The sequence below is a fragment of the Pelophylax lessonae genome (assembly GCF_965119305.1).
Source record: "Pelophylax lessonae genome assembly, chromosome: 3".
Taxonomy (NCBI): domain Eukaryota; kingdom Metazoa; phylum Chordata; class Amphibia; order Anura; family Ranidae; genus Pelophylax; species Pelophylax lessonae.
In genome coordinates, this window is record NC_138770.1 from 40,622,309 (window position 1) to 40,640,986 (window position 18,678).

General features: G+C 47.3%; 3 protein-coding genes across 3 annotated transcripts in view; all 3 read right to left on the reverse strand.

Annotated features, from left to right (window-relative positions):
• LOC309550292 (uncharacterized protein) overlaps positions 1-18,678 on the reverse strand; it is a 979,642-nt gene that overhangs the window by 520,480 nt on the left and 440,484 nt on the right.
• Positions 1-18,678, reverse strand: part of LOC309550018 (uncharacterized protein) — a gene marked incomplete at both ends in the record, with an annotated part of 96,150 nt that overhangs the window by 42,369 nt on the left and 35,103 nt on the right. Inside the window, 1 exon segment of the mRNA XM_082250490.1 lies at positions 9,034-9,175. Coding sequence (XP_082106616.1) covers positions 9,034-9,175 — 142 coding nt within the window.
• On the reverse strand, positions 5,808-7,458 carry LOC309550019 (uncharacterized protein; the record flags this gene model as incomplete). The annotated part of the gene is made up of 1 exon (XM_082250491.1): positions 5,808-7,458. The coding sequence occupies one exon, from the start codon at positions 7,456-7,458 to the stop codon at positions 6,088-6,090; it is 1,371 nt and encodes a 456-aa protein (XP_082106617.1). The 3' UTR covers positions 5,808-6,087.

Here is an 18,678-nt window from a genome sequence, read left to right on the forward strand (position 1 = left end):
TCAACTTTAGAATCTCTCAGGTCTCCACTCTGAATATATAAGAAAAATGACATCAATTGTAACAATGCAGATAATGTACAGATCCTAATGATACTATCAGTGATTGTTCCTCATCTACCTGATGATGGTGAGGGATGGTGTGACCTTCCTTTGTGGAATCCCGGGAATACAGAGGACGGGGACATCTCTCTGGTGGGTTCCCATTACTGGATCCATCTGTAGGAAACAAACACACTGATTGAATACATTGTTTCTATGTGTTTATCAGATGATGGGGGATCTAGGTGGACCCTCCGTACTGCTCTCTCCTTTACAATAAAGTCTCCTCTTACCCGGTGATGTGAGGGGCGGCTGATTCTCCATCATGACGTCCTTGTAGAGATCCTTGTGTCCTTCTAAATACTCCCACTCCTCCATGGAGAAATAGACAGTGACATCCTGACACCTTATAGGAACCTGACACACACAATGATACAGTCACCATGCAGACACATCCCATGTCATAGGATTCTCTGACTCTTGATAGAAAGACATTGGGGGAAGGAGCTGTGAGGTTAGTGTAATGTCATAGAACTCTCTGACTCTGGATAGAAAGACATTGGGAGGAGGAGCTGTGAGGTCAGTGTGATGTTATAGGATTCTCTATTGTCCAGGGCTGTCGCGTCTGTTGAAAACTGCAAAAGACTGCACACGAATTTTGTCGGCCAACAACAGCCGACTGCAGAAGTGATGTCATGTGATGGTTAACTTTTCCTGTGTTTTTTCTTTTCATGAGCATGCCCAGTCTTGCAAATCTGCTGTCTGTCGGCCGAAATCTGTACTGACTGGCGAACAATCGGCCGTTCTGGTGTCGGGCTACAAAAATTTTAATGCCTGCAGGACAGATTCTGTTCGGCCGAAAATGCGCTGTCGGCTGTCAGAAGCATCATACTAACAAGCCTACAATCGGCCGATCGGTCGGCGGCCGAATATTTGCGGCCGACAATCGCAACGTGTGTACGAGGCTTTACTCTGGATGGAGGGACATTGGGAGGAGGAGCTGTGGGGGGGCGCTCTGTGAGGTTTCTGTACACACAGAGAATAATGTCTCCCGGGTGCGTCCCTCGTCTCCTAAATGGAAAGATGAACTTTGTCTTTGGGCTTTGCCAGGACACATCATATTCCTGTGATCTCAGTGTACTCCGGAGACTTTACTCATCACATTTTAGGATAAATATCTTTGACTGGAACCATTATGGAAAAATTTGTTTTCAGGACATTTACTATGTATTATATATTTCCCCCTTTTCTCCCTATTTAAATGTTATGAAATAAAGACATACATATTCCAATCCCCCTAAATAACCCCCCAACCCCCACTAAAAGTTATATAATCCGTTAGTATAGACTGAGGTGAGAAGGTGATTAGTGGGAAAGGTGGCACATCTCCAGAATTAAGAGAATGTTCTTCCCCTGAGGGGGTAAGTCTAGGTTTCCACACTATATATGTGTGTATCATCATCATCTGCTGGAGATAAAAGATGTCACAGTGACTATGGAGGAAGAGGACGGACATGACGGGGGGGGGGGGGGTTGGGGGGTAAATAGAAAATAAGATCTTATTACCTCCTCTGCTGCCACTTCCAGCAACGTCTCCTCTCTACTTCCTCCCAACTCACCTCTCACCTGGAACTTCCTATTTATACTTGAAATCACTTCCTGTCTGTACCTAACATCACTTCCTGTCTGTACCTGACATCACTTCCTGTCTGTGTAACCTGGAAACTTTCTGACTTTGTTTTTTTCAATCAATACATTTTTATTGGTTTCACCAAAAAAGACAATAACAACGAAGTTACATCAACTGGATGTAGAAAACAGGGGTAGAAACAGGGTAGCGGAACTTCATTTCAAAGATTGTCATTAAAATATTACAATAGTAGATGGCAATAGTAAATATATAACCAAGAGAGAACATATACATAGGAGAAAATATATATTTAATGGTGGAACTATGGTTCAAACTTCCAAATGGGAAGAGAAGGGAAGGGGTAGCTCCGCCCACCCGGCCCAGAGCCCCAAGGGGAACAATGTCGCCGAGTCGGGTGGCGAAGCCACCCCCCCCCCCCCCCCCCTGCACGGGCAGCATTGTACAAAACTTAGTCATGAAACTTTCTGACTTTGAATTAGAGACAATTGAGTACTGTCCGTGATACTTTTTTTATTTGCACTAACATACAATTTTTCAGGACAAGCTTTCGGGGTATGTCCCCTTCTTCAAGATCCAAGCAGTACTGATTCACAAAATGTTTAGCAGAATGGTAAAACAACACAAAATCTCTAAGCCAAAGGAAAAAAAAAGGAAAACCAAACAAACATAAACAAATTTTACTGGCAATGGTAATAAAACTAGCATAGTTAGTGAGATAAGACAGAGGGAGAGCTGAAGACAAGGTGGGGGGGGGGGGGGGATAGTCACAGTGGGTGTCGTAAAACTTTAGAATAATGAGTAAGGAAACCCATATCTAAATTTAAGCCGTTATTTTTTGTGTCAAAAAGAAGTATCATTCTTAATTCAAAAGTTTTCCTTTCCTGGATAGTTCTGAAATTCCCTTTAAGAACTAAAACATTGAGGTCTTCTATAGTGTGGTCCAGTTGTGAAAAATGATGTCCCACAGGTGTACAGAAACGATCTTCTTTATGTTCCTTGATAGTGTGTCTGTGCAAATTCATCCTCGCTTGCAACTTCTGTCCTGTTTCGCCTACATAAGATCCTTTGCTACATCTTTTGCATTGGATGAGGTACACAACATTACTGGAGGTGCAGTTGTAGGATCCCGTTATATTAAAGGTCCCATTTGTGTGTGTGACACTTTTAGACAGATTGATCTGGTTGCACAGTTTGAAGCGTTTTTTATTGCAGGGTTTGCTCCCATTATTTGTGACATCATAATCAGAATGAAGTTTTCTGCTGATTAGTTTATATCTGAGGTTGGGTGGTTGTCTGAAAGCCAGTATTGGAGGTTGTTGGGATATTCCTTTCAGAGTTTCATCTTCTGTTATGATGGGTTGTAAATCTTTGATTATCTTTCTTATCCCTTCTAGTGCTGGATTATATGTGGTGACTAGAGGCACACGGTTATTTTTTTTCTCTTTGTATTGGAGAAGATTTTCTCTTTGGGTTTTCAAGGCTGTGTTTATGCTGGTGTTGATGGTTTTGTTTTTGTAACCTTTCTTACGGAAGGAGTTTGCTAGTGTTCTGAGATGTTTATCTCTGTCTTTTGGGTCTGAACATATTCGGTGGTATCTGATGGCCTGGCTGTGTATGATGGCCCGTTTAGTGTGTTGGCTGAGAAAACTGGAACTGTGGGGATAGCTGCATCGGTCAGTCAGTTTCCTGTTTATCGAAGTATGAAGCTTGTCATCCCTGATGTATACTGTGGTGTCTAGGAAGTTGACATGCCTGTTGGAATAATCCATTTTAAGTTTGATAGATGGGTGAAAGGTGTTGATAAATGAAAAACATTGTTTGAGATTTTCCTCACCTTCTGTCCATATGATGAAAATATCATCAATATAGCGATAATATCTGTATGGCTTATGTTGTATGCTGTTCGGGAATTTGTCCTCCAGATCAGCCATAAATAAGTTTGCATACTGGGGTGCCATTTTACTTCCCATAGCAGTACCCATACACTGGAGATAGATGTCGTTATTGAAAGTGAAGTAGTTATGTGTAAAGCCCCATACACACGTACCGATTGTCGGCCACAAATATTCGGCCGCCGACCGATTGTAGGCTTGTTAGTATGATTCTTCCGACAGCGCATTTTCAGCCGAACAGAATCTGTCGTGCAGGCACTAAAATTTTTGTAGGCCGACAACAGAACGGCCGATTGTGCGTCAGTCAGTACAGATTTCGGCCGACAATCAGCAGATTTGCAAGACTGGGCATGCTCGGAGAAGAAAAAAGACACGGAAAGTTAACCATCACATGACATCACTTCTGCAGTCGGCTGTTGTTGGCCGACAAAATTCGTGTGCAGTCTTTTGCACTTTTCAGCAGACAGGACAGCCCTGGACAAAAGACGGCCGATCGTTCGGATGACGATCGGTATGTGTGTACGGGGCTTAAGAATGAATTTGATGAGCTGTGTAACATCCTCAGCACTGTATTTGTGGTTTGGTGAGGATGATAAGAATCTGTGATATGCAGCCAATCCATCCTTGTGAGGGATGTTACTATACAGCGATTCTACGTCCATAGTGACTAGAAGTATATTTGGTGGTAATTGTTGTATATTGTTAAGCTTGTTAAGAAAGTCAGTTGTGTTTTGAAGGAAACTCGCAGTATTCATGACTAATGGTTTTAAAATATTTTCTACAAGGCCTGAGATATGTTCGGTAAGCGTATTCATACCTGTTATGATGGGTCTGCCTGGATTTCCTGGCTTGTGAATCTTGGGCAGCATGTAATAGTCCCCAATTTCTGGATTATCCGGAATAGCATTGATAAATTCTGAATGTAGGTGGGTTGGTGTAGTTTTAATGAGACTTTTTAATTGCTTAGTAAAATCCTGGGTTGGATCATAATCCAGTTTTTTATAGTAAGTAATATTTGCCAGCTGCATCTGGCCTGCTTGTATATATTTGTTTGTATCCATCACAACGACTGCTCCCTCTTTATCTGCTGGTTTGATGGTGATGGCCTGATTATTGCGCAAATCGTGTATAGCTCTTCGCTCCAGTGGTGAAAGGTTGTATAAAATTTTCTTTTGCTGGGTGGATATCAGGGATGTAACTCGCAGTCTGAAGCTGTCAATATAGGTGATTGCGTCCTTGTAGAGGTGTGAAGTTGCTGTTCTTTTTCTTTTTGTTCGACAAGTGCAACAAGCATTCCTCCAACCATAAGAAATTCTGGCCATAGTTTAAATAACTAGCTCCATGTAGCGGCAATATTACGGTATATTTTATTAAATAGCTCTTCAGGGAAAAAAAAAACGCAATACTGCATTATGGCAGATGGAGCCAATGTTCATTGGAAATCACTGTATGAAATAAAATGCAACCAACATTTGTCACAGCTGGGTGAATGCTGGTCACGTTCATTCAATGAATAAAAAAAAAAAAAAAAACTAGACCTCTAAGTGTTTGTGAAATCTTACACCACAAAATGTACTCAGTCAATAAAAGGTAATGACTCAATTTTTATTTTTATTCTGCTATCAATGGCCAACACGGTACTTCTACAACACCAAACTTCATCCATGTCAACACAAACTCTATGAGGGGGATCACAGAGTCAAATGTGGTGGGGGGTCAAATGTTTCTCCTTATATCAGTAAACCCCCCCCCCCCCCTTACCTTAGTATATCCACACTGCAGAAGGTGGTCTGTGGTCACCAGAGTCCCTACCAAATTAGAGTTCCTGCCATTTTCCCTTAAATCAGTGTCCTCGGAGTTCCGCTTTACATCAGAGTCTGCAGGATTACACTGTAAGGGGGAACTCTGCGGATCCTGATGTAAAGGGGAGCTCTGTTGTAAAAGGCAATGCTGCAGAGTGCAGACCCTGATGTAAGTGGAAACTCGGATGTAAAGGGAAACATTGTGGATCATGATGTTAGGGGGACTACTGTAGGCTCTGATGTAAGGGGGGCTCTGGTGACCAGAAATTACCTTACATCAGGGTTCCCCTTTACATTAGAGTTCTTCTTTACCTCATTGTCTGCAGCATTCTACTTTACATTAGAGGTCTCCTTTACATCATGGCCTGCAGAGTTCTACTTTACACTGTAAGGGGGGCCCTGCAGACTCTGATCTGGAGGTAATGACTCCATTTTTATTTTTCTACTGCTATCAATGGACAACACGGTACAACACTTCTTCCATGTCTCTGGTGATCTCCGATCTCCTTATGAAGTGTTTCTTAAATGATGAAGATCAGCCATGGAGTATATCTGAGGTGTATATCAGGGTGTGCTTCTTCCACACATGTCCAGCAACATTCATATAGAAGACATTTCCCGCACTCAAGGCACTAATACACCTTGAGGGTTGGGTGGGACCCTGATGTACAGGAAGACAGGACTTCAGTGAGGAACAATTCCCTCATTTAGGACAGGAAAGTGTTTTTTCCCTACTGTGCGATCTCTGATGTTTGTAAAGAGAGCACTTCTGTGAAAAACATTTCCCGCACTCGGAACAGGTATACGGCTTTTCGCCTATGTGCAGTCTTTGATGTTTGTAAAGATTAGACGTCTGTGAAAAACATTTCCCGCACTCAGGACAGGAATGTGGTTTTTCTCCTGTGTGGGATCTTTCATGTGTGATAAGTGCTGATTTTTGTATAAAACATTTCCCACACTCAGAGCATAAATACAGCTTTTCTCCCGTGTGCCATCTCTGATGACTATGAAGACTGGACAATTCTGAAAAACATTTTCCGCACTCAGCACAGGCATACGGTTTTTCCCCTGTGTGGGACCTCTGATGTCTGACAAGTTCTGATTTTCCTAAAAAGCATTTCCCACACTCAGGACAAGAATGCAGCTTCTCTCCTGTGTGCAATCTCTGATGTGTGAAAAAATGTAACTTAACTGAAAAGCATTTCCCACACTCAGAGCAGGAATATGGCTTCTTCCCTGTGTGAGATAAATTATGCACATTAAGTTTGGATTTAGATGGGAAACACTTCCCACACTCAGAACAGGAATAAGGTTTTTCCCCCGTGTGAGACCTCTGATGTCTGTGAAAATGTGAATTATCTGAAAAACATTGCCCACACTCAGGACACGAATAGGGCTTCGCCCCCGTGTGCAATCTCTGATGCTTGTTAAGACTAGACTTATATGAAAAACATTTCCTGCACTCAGGGCAGGAATATGGCTTCTCCCCCGCGTGAGATAATTTATGCACATTAAGTTTGGATTTAGAAGGGAAACACTTCCCACACTCAGAACAGAAATAAGGTTTTTCTCCTGTGTGAGACCTCTGATGTCTGTGAAAATGTGAATTATCTGAAAAACATTGCCCACACTCAGGACAGGAATAGGGCTTCTCCCCTGTGTGCAATCTCTGATGCTTGGTAAGACTGGACTTATCTGAAAAACATTTCTCGCACTCAGGGCAGGAATGTGGCTTTTCACCCGTGTGAGATAATTTATGCACAATAAGTTTGGATTTAGAAGGGAAACACTTCTCACACTCAGTACAGGAAAACCTCTTATCTGTTGGAAGTACGGCACCGTCCCTCACAGTCTGAGGTTCCTCAGGATAAGAGGAATACGATGGTCCGGCACCGTCCCTCACAGTCTGAGGTTCCTCAGGATAAGAGGAATACGATGGTCCATCTACAATGTGTGGTCCCGGATGGACATTTGAGTTAGCCGGGTTTTCTCCTGGACTATACTGTGTGATGTCCTCATCTTCTACTTTACAGTCTGGAGACAAAGTGAGACAATCCTCTGAGGCTTTCCTCATCTCCCGTCCATCTACTAAAATAGAAATAAAAAGATTATTACTAGACATGAGCAGATTGGTTCCCCTAAACCAGGACTCCGCCCACCTCAGGCAGTTTTGTCTCTGAGGATCTTACAATTCCACCCTCCAGGTAACTAATAAATGGGTCCTCTGATCTCCTACCAGTTCATTTCTTTATTCATGGACCTTAGTCAGAGATGGAGGAAACAATGAGAATTGTCTTTTATAGGAGTGACAGTGATGAGGGGATTATAGGACGAGTGTCCACACCCCCTCTATCACTCATTGCCATCTTCCCAACACAAGAAGTTCTGCACTTTCTTATTTAGTCCATGATTTAGTCATGAATAACAGCAGGGCTGAGCCCCACCAGAGGTCGGAGAGTGAGGATAGGGGGAGAACAACCAAGATGAAGACTGGACTGATCCTGAAGACCACCATCATTGGGTTATTGACTCTTCCCTCATTATCACTTTCTATTTAAAGTTCCAAAATTTGAGGATGTTATCACATTATTATCCATGTAAATGAAGAAAAAAGTGGCACTTCCAGACCCAGGAACTTGGAAACTTGAGCAATGAATAAGCACAAGGTGTGAAACGCGTCTGCTGTCCAGTTTGTCTTGTGGTCTTGTCTGATGTTGTACCTATGATTTGAAGAAATAAACTCAAGTTTCCAAGTTCCTGGGTCTGGAAGTGCCACTTTTTTCTTCATTTACATGGATTCCTCAGGTCACGGACCTTGGTGAGCACCCATTCCTACAGGACTGCCACAGCTGCTCAGGATCCATCTGGCTCAGCTGATTGTTTTCAGAGCGGTGATTTGTTTCTTTTTGGTTTCCATCACATTATTATCACCATGTAAAAGTCTGTGCTCCAATCAAATCTTTAGATATAAAAATGTCCAGCTGGTAGACAATGGGTGTTAAAAAAAAAAAAAAAAAAAGGATACATATGCTTTTAGCAGAAAGGCAAGATCAGGCCTATATAATATACAACTCAGAGTATATAGGGCATGACTATGTAATGTACCATAAAAATTATATAGTGTGAGGGTCAGGACTCATTATATTGGTATTCAGTAATCACTGAAAGTTTAAATATTTACATGAGACAAGTTGCAGTGGTCCCACGCCACCGCCTCCCATCTCCTGAGACTGCACTCAGTGACTTGGGTCTGAGACTATACAGACATATCCCTCCACCCAGCACAGCCAGCAGACAACAGAACAAGTAACCCCAGGAGGATTGTTCTGTCAGAAAACTTGCTAGACCCGAGCATAGGGCAGAAGACCCAAGACAAATACACCAGATACCCAGGTCAAGCAATGCCTATGGTGAAAATCAATATTTTGCTGCCAGCTGAAGCCCAGAATCTCCATAAATCCAGTCTAGATACATAAATTGTGTCTGCAGCACAGAGAAGGAAGATTATCCAAGAGGAATACAGGATGGGGAACACAGCTCAGGAAAGTGACCAGGGTATTACAGGCTGATATCATCCAGTCCCTTCCCAACACTGGACCAATCAGTGAGCAGTATGGATGGAGGAATGTATTTAGTGTTAATGACCCACCTGTGCTGATCTCTGTAGAAGTGTCCTCCTCTATAAATGTCCCCGTTATTCCATCCTCCTCCATAGATTGCTGATCATCCCTCACATACCTCTCTTCTTCTTCTGCTTTACCCTCAACCTTTACGTCTATCAGATCTTCTCCCTAAACCAAGGGAATGAAAGAAAATATCAGTTGTAAAATATAAGCTTTTATATTGTGACCACATTAAAAATCCACACATTGGGGCTTGATTCACTAAAAGCAAATAGACTGTGCACTTTACAAAGTGCAGTTGCACTCTGCAAGTTGCAGTTTCTCCAGAGCTTAGTAAATGAGCAGAAGCGCTACTGACTTCCATCAGCCAATCAAGTGCAAGCAAAATGCCTTTTTTTTTTCCTTGCATGTGATTGTTACTAAACCCCCCCCCTCCCCCCCCAAAAGAAAACGGAATTTTTGTAAAATCTTACCTGTAAAATTCCTTTCTCTGAGTCCTCCGACAGTCGCCGCCTCTTCATATTCGTCACATATGGGGTATTAGACTTTGCTCCGAAGGAGTAGCTAGGCAACAGAATATGTTAACAATAAAGCTTTAACATATCCCACCCTCAAGGGGTGGTCCCCTCAGTCAATACCCTCCTACTTCCTGCAACCATATCTCAGTTTTAGTGGAATAGCAGTAGAGTATACATTCAAACCCCAAAAGAGGGGCGGGGGCGGCGACTGTCGGAGGACTCAGAGAAAGGAATTTTACAGGTAAGATTTTACAAAAATTCCGTTTTCTCTTACGTCCTCCGACAGTCGCCGCCTCTTCATATTCGTCACATATGGGGACGTCCCAAAGCAGTGCAAACATGAGGGGTGGGAAACGCATCCGCGCCGAAAGGCAACGCAGTCTCCACATCAAAGAAAGGAACCTTACCAAAGGAAGGAAACCAGCTGGGCAACAGCAAAAATAAGTGCTCAACAGGAGCAACAACCCAGGAAAAGACAAAAAACCCAGGGGATACAAAAAACTATCCCAACAGCCAGGAGTCCCCACAAGGGACCCTAGGGAACAGCCGCACTAAGAACCTTGCAGCCAAAGGAAGCATCCGCCGATGCCTGAACATCTACTTTGTAGAATTTTGTGAAAGTGTGCACGGTCGACCAAGTCGCCGCCTTACACACCTGGGCTACAGAAGCCCCATGACGGCAGGCCCAAGACGTACTCAGAGATCTAGTAGAGTGCGCCTTCACAGGCACAGGGGGAACCTTCCCCTGCAAGGCATAGGCCTGTTCAATGGTCTGCCTGATCCATTTGGCGATGGTAGAGGCCGAAGCCGCCATGCCCTTCCGAGGACCCTCTGGAAGAACAAACAAGGAGTCCGTCTTACGAAAAGACTCAGTCGATTTAAGGTAAACCCTTATCGCCCGAACATCATCCAGAGAGTGCAATCTCATCTCCTTTGGATGTTTAGGCTTCGTGCACAACGAAGGCAAAACAATATCCTCGTTAAGATGGAATTCCGAAACTCTTTTCGGCAGAAAAGAAGGATTAGGTCGCAAGACCACCTTATCCAAATGAACAACCAGGTACGGAGACTTGCAGGACAAAGCCGCCAGTTCCGACACTCTGCGAGCCGAAGTGATCGCCACCAAAAAGGCGACCTTTTTGGACAACATAGACAACGAGATCTCCCTGATCTGTTCAAAAGGAGCACGTTGTAACACAGATAGAACGAGATTCAAGTCCCAAGGGGGCAAAGGATCCCTCCTAGGAGGAACCAGATGCCGCACACCCTGAATAAAGGTGCCAACCAAGGAGTTGGAAGCCACGGGACGTTGAAACAGAACGGCCAGCGCAGACACCTGACCCTTTATCGTAGCCAGCGCCAAACGCTGATCGACACCCGTCTGAAGGAAAGACAGCACACGGGAAACCGAGTACGTGCGGGGTGAAAACCCCCTGGACTCACACCAGGCAAAATATGCCTTCCAAGTACGGTAATAAACCTTCCCCGAGGAGGACTTCCTCGCGTTGATCAAAGTATGAACGACCTCTGGAGAGAGACCCTTCTCCTTCAGGACCTCGGTCTCAACAGCCAGGCCATCAAAGCCAGCGACTGTAAAGCAGGATGGTAAATCGGTCCTTGAGACAGTAGATCGTCTCGAAGAGGCAGACGCCAAGGGGCGTCGACCGCCAGATTCACGAGGTCTGCGTACCAGGACCGGCGAGGCCAGTCCGGTGCCACAAGAATCACCGTGCTGCGTTCCGAGTGTAACCTGCGAAGGAACCTGGACAGCAACTGAATCGGTGGAAACGCGTACATCAGCCTGTACTGACTAACTAACGCGTCCGACGCGTCTGCCCGAGGGTCGCGCGTCCTTGCCACGAACCTCTTCACCTTGCAGTTGAGGCGAGACGCGAACAGGTCCACATCTGGAAGACCCCACTTCGCGAACAACATCTGGAAGACAGTCGGGTGGAGAGACCATTCCCCCTGATCCAGGGTCTGGCGACTCAGATAGTCCGCCTGCCAGTTCTCCACTCCCGGAATGTGAACCGCCGTTATCGCCGGGACATGAGTCTCGGCCCAAGATAGAATGTCGGCCACTTCTCGAGCCGCTCGGGCACTCCTGGTGCCCCCTTGGTGGTTGATGTAGGCCACCGCCGTGGCATTGTCCGTCTGCACCCGAACCGGGCAGCCCTGCAGCCGGTCCGTCCAGCGATGAAGACAGAGCCTTATCGCACGCAATTCCAGAATGTTGATCGGGAGGGAAGACTCCCCCTCCGACCAGGTCCCCTGGGCGGACAGAACGCCCAGAACACCACCCCAGCCCGACAGGCTGACATCCGTGGTGATTACCGTCCACGAGATCGGACGAAACGACTTGCCCCCGGACACCAACGGGGACTGGAGCCACCACAGAAGGTTTTCCCTGGTGCGATGACTCAACGAGATCTGAAGATCCAGAGATTGAGGTCGCCCGTCCCACCTGGACAGGATCTCCGCTTGGAGACCCCGCGTGTGAAACTGCGCGAAAGGAATCGCCTCGAAGGCCGAGACCATCAATCCCAGACATCTCATACACGTCCGCAGAGACGATTGTGGAACGTCCCTGAGGGACCTGACTTCCTCCTGAAGAGTCCTGAGTTTGTCTTCCGGCAGGAAGACCTTCGCCTGCACCGAGTCCAGTATCATTCCCAGATAGGGGAGACGAACCGACGGACTCAGTGTCGACTTCGGAACATTTATCGTCCAACCAAACTCCTGCAGAGTTTGCATTGTGACAGACAGGTCCTCCTCCAGACCCTGTCTGGTCGCAGACCGAACCAGAATGTCGTCCAGATACCCCAGGACAGAAATGCCCTGGGCCCTCAATAATGCCAGAACCGGTGCAAGCACCTTGGTGAAGACCCGCGGAGCCGAGGCGAGACCAAAGGGCAACGCCACGAACTGGTAGTGATCCTCCGCAATGGCAAATCGAAGGTATCTCTGATGACCCTCGAATATGGGGATGTGAAGGTACGCATCCTTCAAATCGATGGAGGCCATGAATTCCCCCGGAACGAGGGCAGCCACCACCGAGCGCAGGGATTCCATGCGGAACTTGCGAACCCGCACAGAGCGGTTCAGAGCCTTCAAGTCCAGAATCGGACGAACCTTGCCCTCCTTCCTGGGCACGGTGAACAGATTGGAATAAAACCCCCGAAATCTGTCCCGATGAGGCACCGGAACCACCACTCCCTGAGCCCTCAGGTCCCGCACCGCCAGGTGCAGATCCCGCAGGCGCTCTGGAGACTGAAGATTTGAGGGAAAAAATCTGCTCTCCGGCCGAGAGAGAAACTCGATCTTGTAACCAGATCGAACGATTTCCAGAACCCATCTGTCCCGCACACGGGCCAACCAGGGCTGAAGAAAACCGAGCAGGCGTCCCCCCACCCCAAAACTGGGTGAGGGCGCCCCTTCAGGCCGAACTGTTATGGGCTGCAGGTCCGGATTGGCCGGACTTCTGTTTCCCAGACCAGGGCTTCTTCTGAGAGCCTTGGCCTTTGAACGGTTTGCCCTTGTAGTGCGGCCGAAAGGCACGAAAGGACCCCTGAGGGGGCCGAAAATTAGCATGCTTCTTCCCAGAAGCCCCCTTAGCCTTGGGGAAATGGGGCAAGAGAGTGCTCTTACCCCCGGTGATCCCCTTAATCAACACATCCAGGGACTCCCCAAAAAGGCGAGACCCATCATAAGGCAGATTGGCTAAGGTCTTACGTGAAGATTGGTCCACCGACCAACATTTCAACCAAACCAGACGGCGAGACAACACCGCCACGCTGTGCACACGTGCAGCCAACGGAATCAGGTCCAGGTCCGCATCACACAGATACATGACACCCTGGTGGATCTGATCCACCATATCCAGGGTCGCCGCCGAGGCCGAATCGGCCACTAGGACGCGCCTAAGCACCTGCGTCCAACTTGCGATCGCCTGGGCCGCCATGAGAGAAGCAAACAGAGCCTTAAGCATAGAACCCGTAACAGAATAAGTATGACGGGCAAGAGACTCCAGTCTCCTATCCGTGGCATCACGGAAAACAGGGGAACCCTCTGCAGGAATCGCAGTGGCTTTGTTCAAAACCGCAATCGCATGATCCACTGGCGGAGGCACACACCACCGTTCATCAGTGGCAGGCGAGAAAGGATAACGCAGCTTGAATTTACTTGGTACCGCAAAAGGTTTGCGCAGATCGCGCCATTGATCCTTAACAGCGCGCTGAAAATCAGCATTGCAGGGAAAAACCTGCGGCGTCCTGCGTTTTCTCTGCGTCCCATAAGCCGCCATGGCAGCGGGGGGACACACTTCGTCCTGCAAACGTAGCGTCTGCTTAATGGAAGCAATCAACTCATCCATGATTGCAAGCTCTTCAGGCGAGCCAGGGGGAGAATTATCAACCCCCTCAACTTCAGCCTCTACCTCAGACCCCACTAGATCAAGAGAGGAGCGGGACCCCGATAAGGAGGTCCCTGCCAGAACAGCCCCATCACCTTCACCCTCAGAATCAGAGGACAGAGCAACTCTGGGCCGTTTAGTAGATTGAGCAGCCACCAGCATTTGCACCTGGGCAGCAAGGCCAGCCACAATAGCGGCTAAATCCCCCCCTGGGGGGGAAACAGCGGTCCCCTGGCTTTCCACCAATACTGTAGGAAACTTGCCCTCCTGAGAATCCATTGCCCCTGTAATGCCAGACAACCAAGGGTTAACTGCCCCCTTTTAGCAAGCGCGGCAAGCGCAGCCCACCGCACCACACTCAGGCACAATGAGACCCCCACAGGGAATATACAAACTGAATACAGGCAATGGATAGCAAGAACAGAAGGATAAAACCTGAGGAGACCCCGCTGCTGCTGCTGCCTCGATCGGTGTTCCTGGAAAGAGGAAGTGATGCTGCCAGGGCGCTCTATGTAAGCCTATGGAGGCTACAAGAAAATGGCCGCCGTGCATGTAAACCATGCGGCCGGAGCGGGCGCCGGTAAAATGGCGTCGTTTGGCGCCGAAAACGCCGCTCCACAGTGCATAAAAACACACACATTACATCCCAATATAAGGATACATGTTAGATCGCCGCAGCGATCGCTGTATATGCCCAAACATGCCAAGAAAAAACATGCCCCACAGCACACAGCTTCTCACACTGCCCAGCCTGACACACACAGTGTCCTACAGCTCCCCCCCCCCCCTGCAGCCCACAGCATGCAGCCGAGAGATAGGGAGACAAGCAGTGTGATTAAAGGCAGGTTACACAGTCCCAGACTGAGACCCTCCCAGACAGACAGGTCCCCGCATAAATACACTTACCTCACATGGCGTGGGGAACCCGCACAGGCGAACAAGCCGCTGCACATGAGGCAGGGAGAGTCGCAATTCAAGACGCACACAATGGAGGTTAAGAAACCGCACAGCGTCCGGTGAGGTAGCCACCTCACCAATCATCCCTGCACCGAACAGGGATGGGTCGTTCACCGTGCCAGGAGCGTTACCTGGCTGAACGCTCGATGGCAGACTGGGAAGCCACTGACCCACGACCTGCGACCAGGGGGATCAGCCCGAGACCCAGTCCGCATGATCCTCTTCGTCCGAAGAACTAACTAATGCTGACAAAAATAACAGCTAAGTAAAGATAGAGAGAAAACTCAAACAAAATATTAAAAAGAAGAAAGAGTCTGGGACAGAAAGTCCCAGCACAGAGAGAGCCAGCCACTCCTGACAAGCTAGACATTAAAACTGAGATATGGTTGCAGGAAGTAGGAGGGTATTGACTGAGGGGACCACCCCTTGAGGGTGGGATATGTTAAAGCTTTATTGTTAACATATTCTGTTGCCTAGCTACTCCTTCGGAGCAAAGTCTAATACCCCATATGTGACGAATATGAAGAGGCGGCGACTGTCGGAGGACGTAAGAGAAATTAGGCTTTACCTTATTTACTAAGCTCTGGAGCAACTGCACTTGGAGAGTTTGCTTTTACCCCATTGTCTCCACAACCCCATGTTCTAGGATGTTCCGTTCCACCAACCTTGTAACAGTGAGGGATGGTGTGATCTTCCTGTGTGCAATCGCGGGAATACAGAGGACGGGGACATCTCTCTGGTGGGTTTCTGTAGCTGGATGACTCCACCATGGTGTCCTGGTACAGATCTTTGGGTCCTTTTAGAAACTTTGACTCCTCCATCACCCCATCCTCCTCTTTTATCTCTTCTTTAATATCAACTTTAGAATCTCTCAGTTCTCCACTCTGAATATATAATAAAAATGACATCAATTGTAACAATGCAGATAATGTACAGATCCTAATGATACTATCAGTGATTGTTCCTCACCTACCTGATGATGGCGAGGGATGGTGTGATCTTCCTGTATGGAATCCCGGGAATACAGAGGACGGGGACATCTCTCTGGTGGGTTCCCATTACTGGATCCATCTGTAGGAAACACACACACTGACTGAATAGATTGTTTCTATGTGTTTATCAGATGATGGGGGGATCTAGGTGGAGCCTCCGTACTGCTCTCTCCTTTACAATAAAGTCTCCTCTCACCCGGTGATGTGAGGGGCGGCTGATTGTCCATCATGACGTCCTTGTAGAGATCCTTGTGTCCTTCTAAATACTCCCACTCCTCCATGGAGAAATAGACAGTGACATCCTGACACCTTATAGGAACCTGACACACACAATGATACAGTCACCATCCAGACACATCCCTTGTCTGTTACTGGATAATGTCCCAGAATTCCCAGCACCGCTCACCTCTCCTGTCAGCAGCTCCATCATCTTTTTTGTGATTTCTAGAATCTTCCTTTTATTTCTCTATTCTATCAGGGAGGGAGGTGGAGGCAATGTGATGGTCATATGATCACCAGACTTCACAGGAGGAAAGCTCTATATTTGAACATTAATAATAAAATCAGATGACATTCCCAGAATCCTTCTCACCTCTTTGTTCAGGTCTCCATTTTATTAAAGCCCCACTTCAGGCTGAGATACAATTCACCCACATAGCCCCCCTCCCCCCAACTATGTAGGTAAAAAGCTGGTCACAGGCATTCTGACATCATTACATACAACGCATGAGCAACACTCCTGCTTTGTACATGAGGATGCCAAGGTTTGGGCTACATCCTAAGAACATCAGAAAAAAAAAAAAAGACATAAGAGCCAGATAGAGGGACATTGGGAGGCAGAGCTGTGAGGTCAGCGTGATGCTACAGAATTCTCTGACTTTGGATAGAGGGGCATTGGGAAAAGGAGCTGTGAGCAGAGCTGTCTTTAACGCGGGGCAAATGGAGCATCCCGGGGCCCAGCAGTTGCTGTCGAGCTCAAAGCAGCTGCCCCTTGAACCCGCACTGCTCACAAATAGTATTTTTGGGTAGCAGGTTCAGCGATCTGCCCCGTTTGCCCTCCGGGCCAGGTTAACACAAGCGGTCACTGGCAGGGAGAGGCACAGCTGCTGGCTGTATGTGTTAGAGCCCGCTCATCCTGCTTCTTCCTCCTACAGGAGCTGCAGTACTGGAGCGGCTGTGAAAGCGGCTGTGAAAGGGAACGAGGCAGAGCGATTCTTGACTTACCGTAAAATCCATTTCTCTGCGTTCATTGACGGACACAGCTCTTCTGGATTCTTGAACCATTGGGTTATACTGCCCTCTATACAGTAGAAGTAGGACACTGGTCATAAAAATAACTTGACTATGTTTATGGCCAGTCCCAGGTGGTTTTGTTACAAGCAGTGTCAGAGGTATTACAACTCCATAGAGGGGCGGGTGGTGTGTCCGTCAATTAACGCAGAGAAATAGATTTTACGGTAAGTCAAAAATCCCATTTTCTCTTTTGTTCTTTGACGGACACAGCTCTTCAGGATTCTTGAACCATTGGGGTATCCCAAAGCAGTGCCAAACATGAGGGATGGGACAACAGAAAATCCCACAGCTAAACAATAGCCAACCGGGTAATAGGAGCTCAACAAAAAACAACAGGAGCACATCTGAACAATACACCCCCAAAGAGGGAACAGACCCTCTAAACAGAAGTCTGCAAAATCTTGCGGCCAAAGGAAGCATCCGCAGATACCAAAACATCCAGTTTGTAGAATTTAGTGATAGTGTGCACCAACAACCAAGTGGACGCCTTGCAAACTGCGCCACTGACGCCTGATGACGGAAAGCCCATGAAGCGCCCGAGTAGATTGCCCAAGTAGAGTGCGCCGGGAACCTGACCCTTGATCAAATAGGCCTGAGTCACCGTCTGTCTGATCCATCTTGAAATGGTCGCAGAAGAAGCAGACAGCCCTTTTCTTGGCCCATCCGTGAGCAAACAGTGAGTCTGACCTCCGAAAAGACTCCGTAGCTGCCAGATACACCCGAATTGCCTGAATCACATGGGCCTGGGACACAGGGAAGGCAACATAATTTCTTCATTCAAATGGAAATCAGAGACTACTTTAGGAAGGAACGATGGACATTGGCGAAGAACCAACTTAGCTTAGTGGGCCACCAAGTAAGGAGTATGACAAGATAATGCCGCCAGTTCCAACACACTGCGAGCAGAGGTGATACCGGTAGCTACCAAAGAGGCCACCTTCTGGGACAGCGTAAGCAAGGGAATCCCCTGATTTTTTTCAAAGGGAGGCTTCTGGAGAACTGAAAAGCACAAAGTTCAGATCGTCGGGCGGTAGAGGAGATCACACCGGTGGAGTCAGATGACGTGGAACCCCTTGAATAAAAAAAGGTATGCACTAGGGAGTGCGTGCCCAGGGGTCGTTGAGATAAGACTGCCAAGGCTGACACCTGGCCCTTGATGGTACTCAAGGGCAATTTCTGCTCAATCCCCCATTGAAGGAAGGACAAGACCCGAGCCCCCGAAAAAGAGGGAGGGTGAACACCAATCGACTCACACCACGAAATGTACACTTTCCACATACGAATATACGAATATAGATCTTTCTAGACGTAGACTTCCTAGCTTTCAGCAGTGTCAGAATCACCAACCAAGGCAAACCTCTTCAGCACCTGACTTTCAACAGCCAAGCTGTCAAAGCCATCAACCGTAGTAGGACAAGAGATCCTCCATAAGAGGCAGTCTCCAAGGGATGTCACCGACCAACCGCATCAGGTCGGCATACCAAGACCAGTGAGGCCACT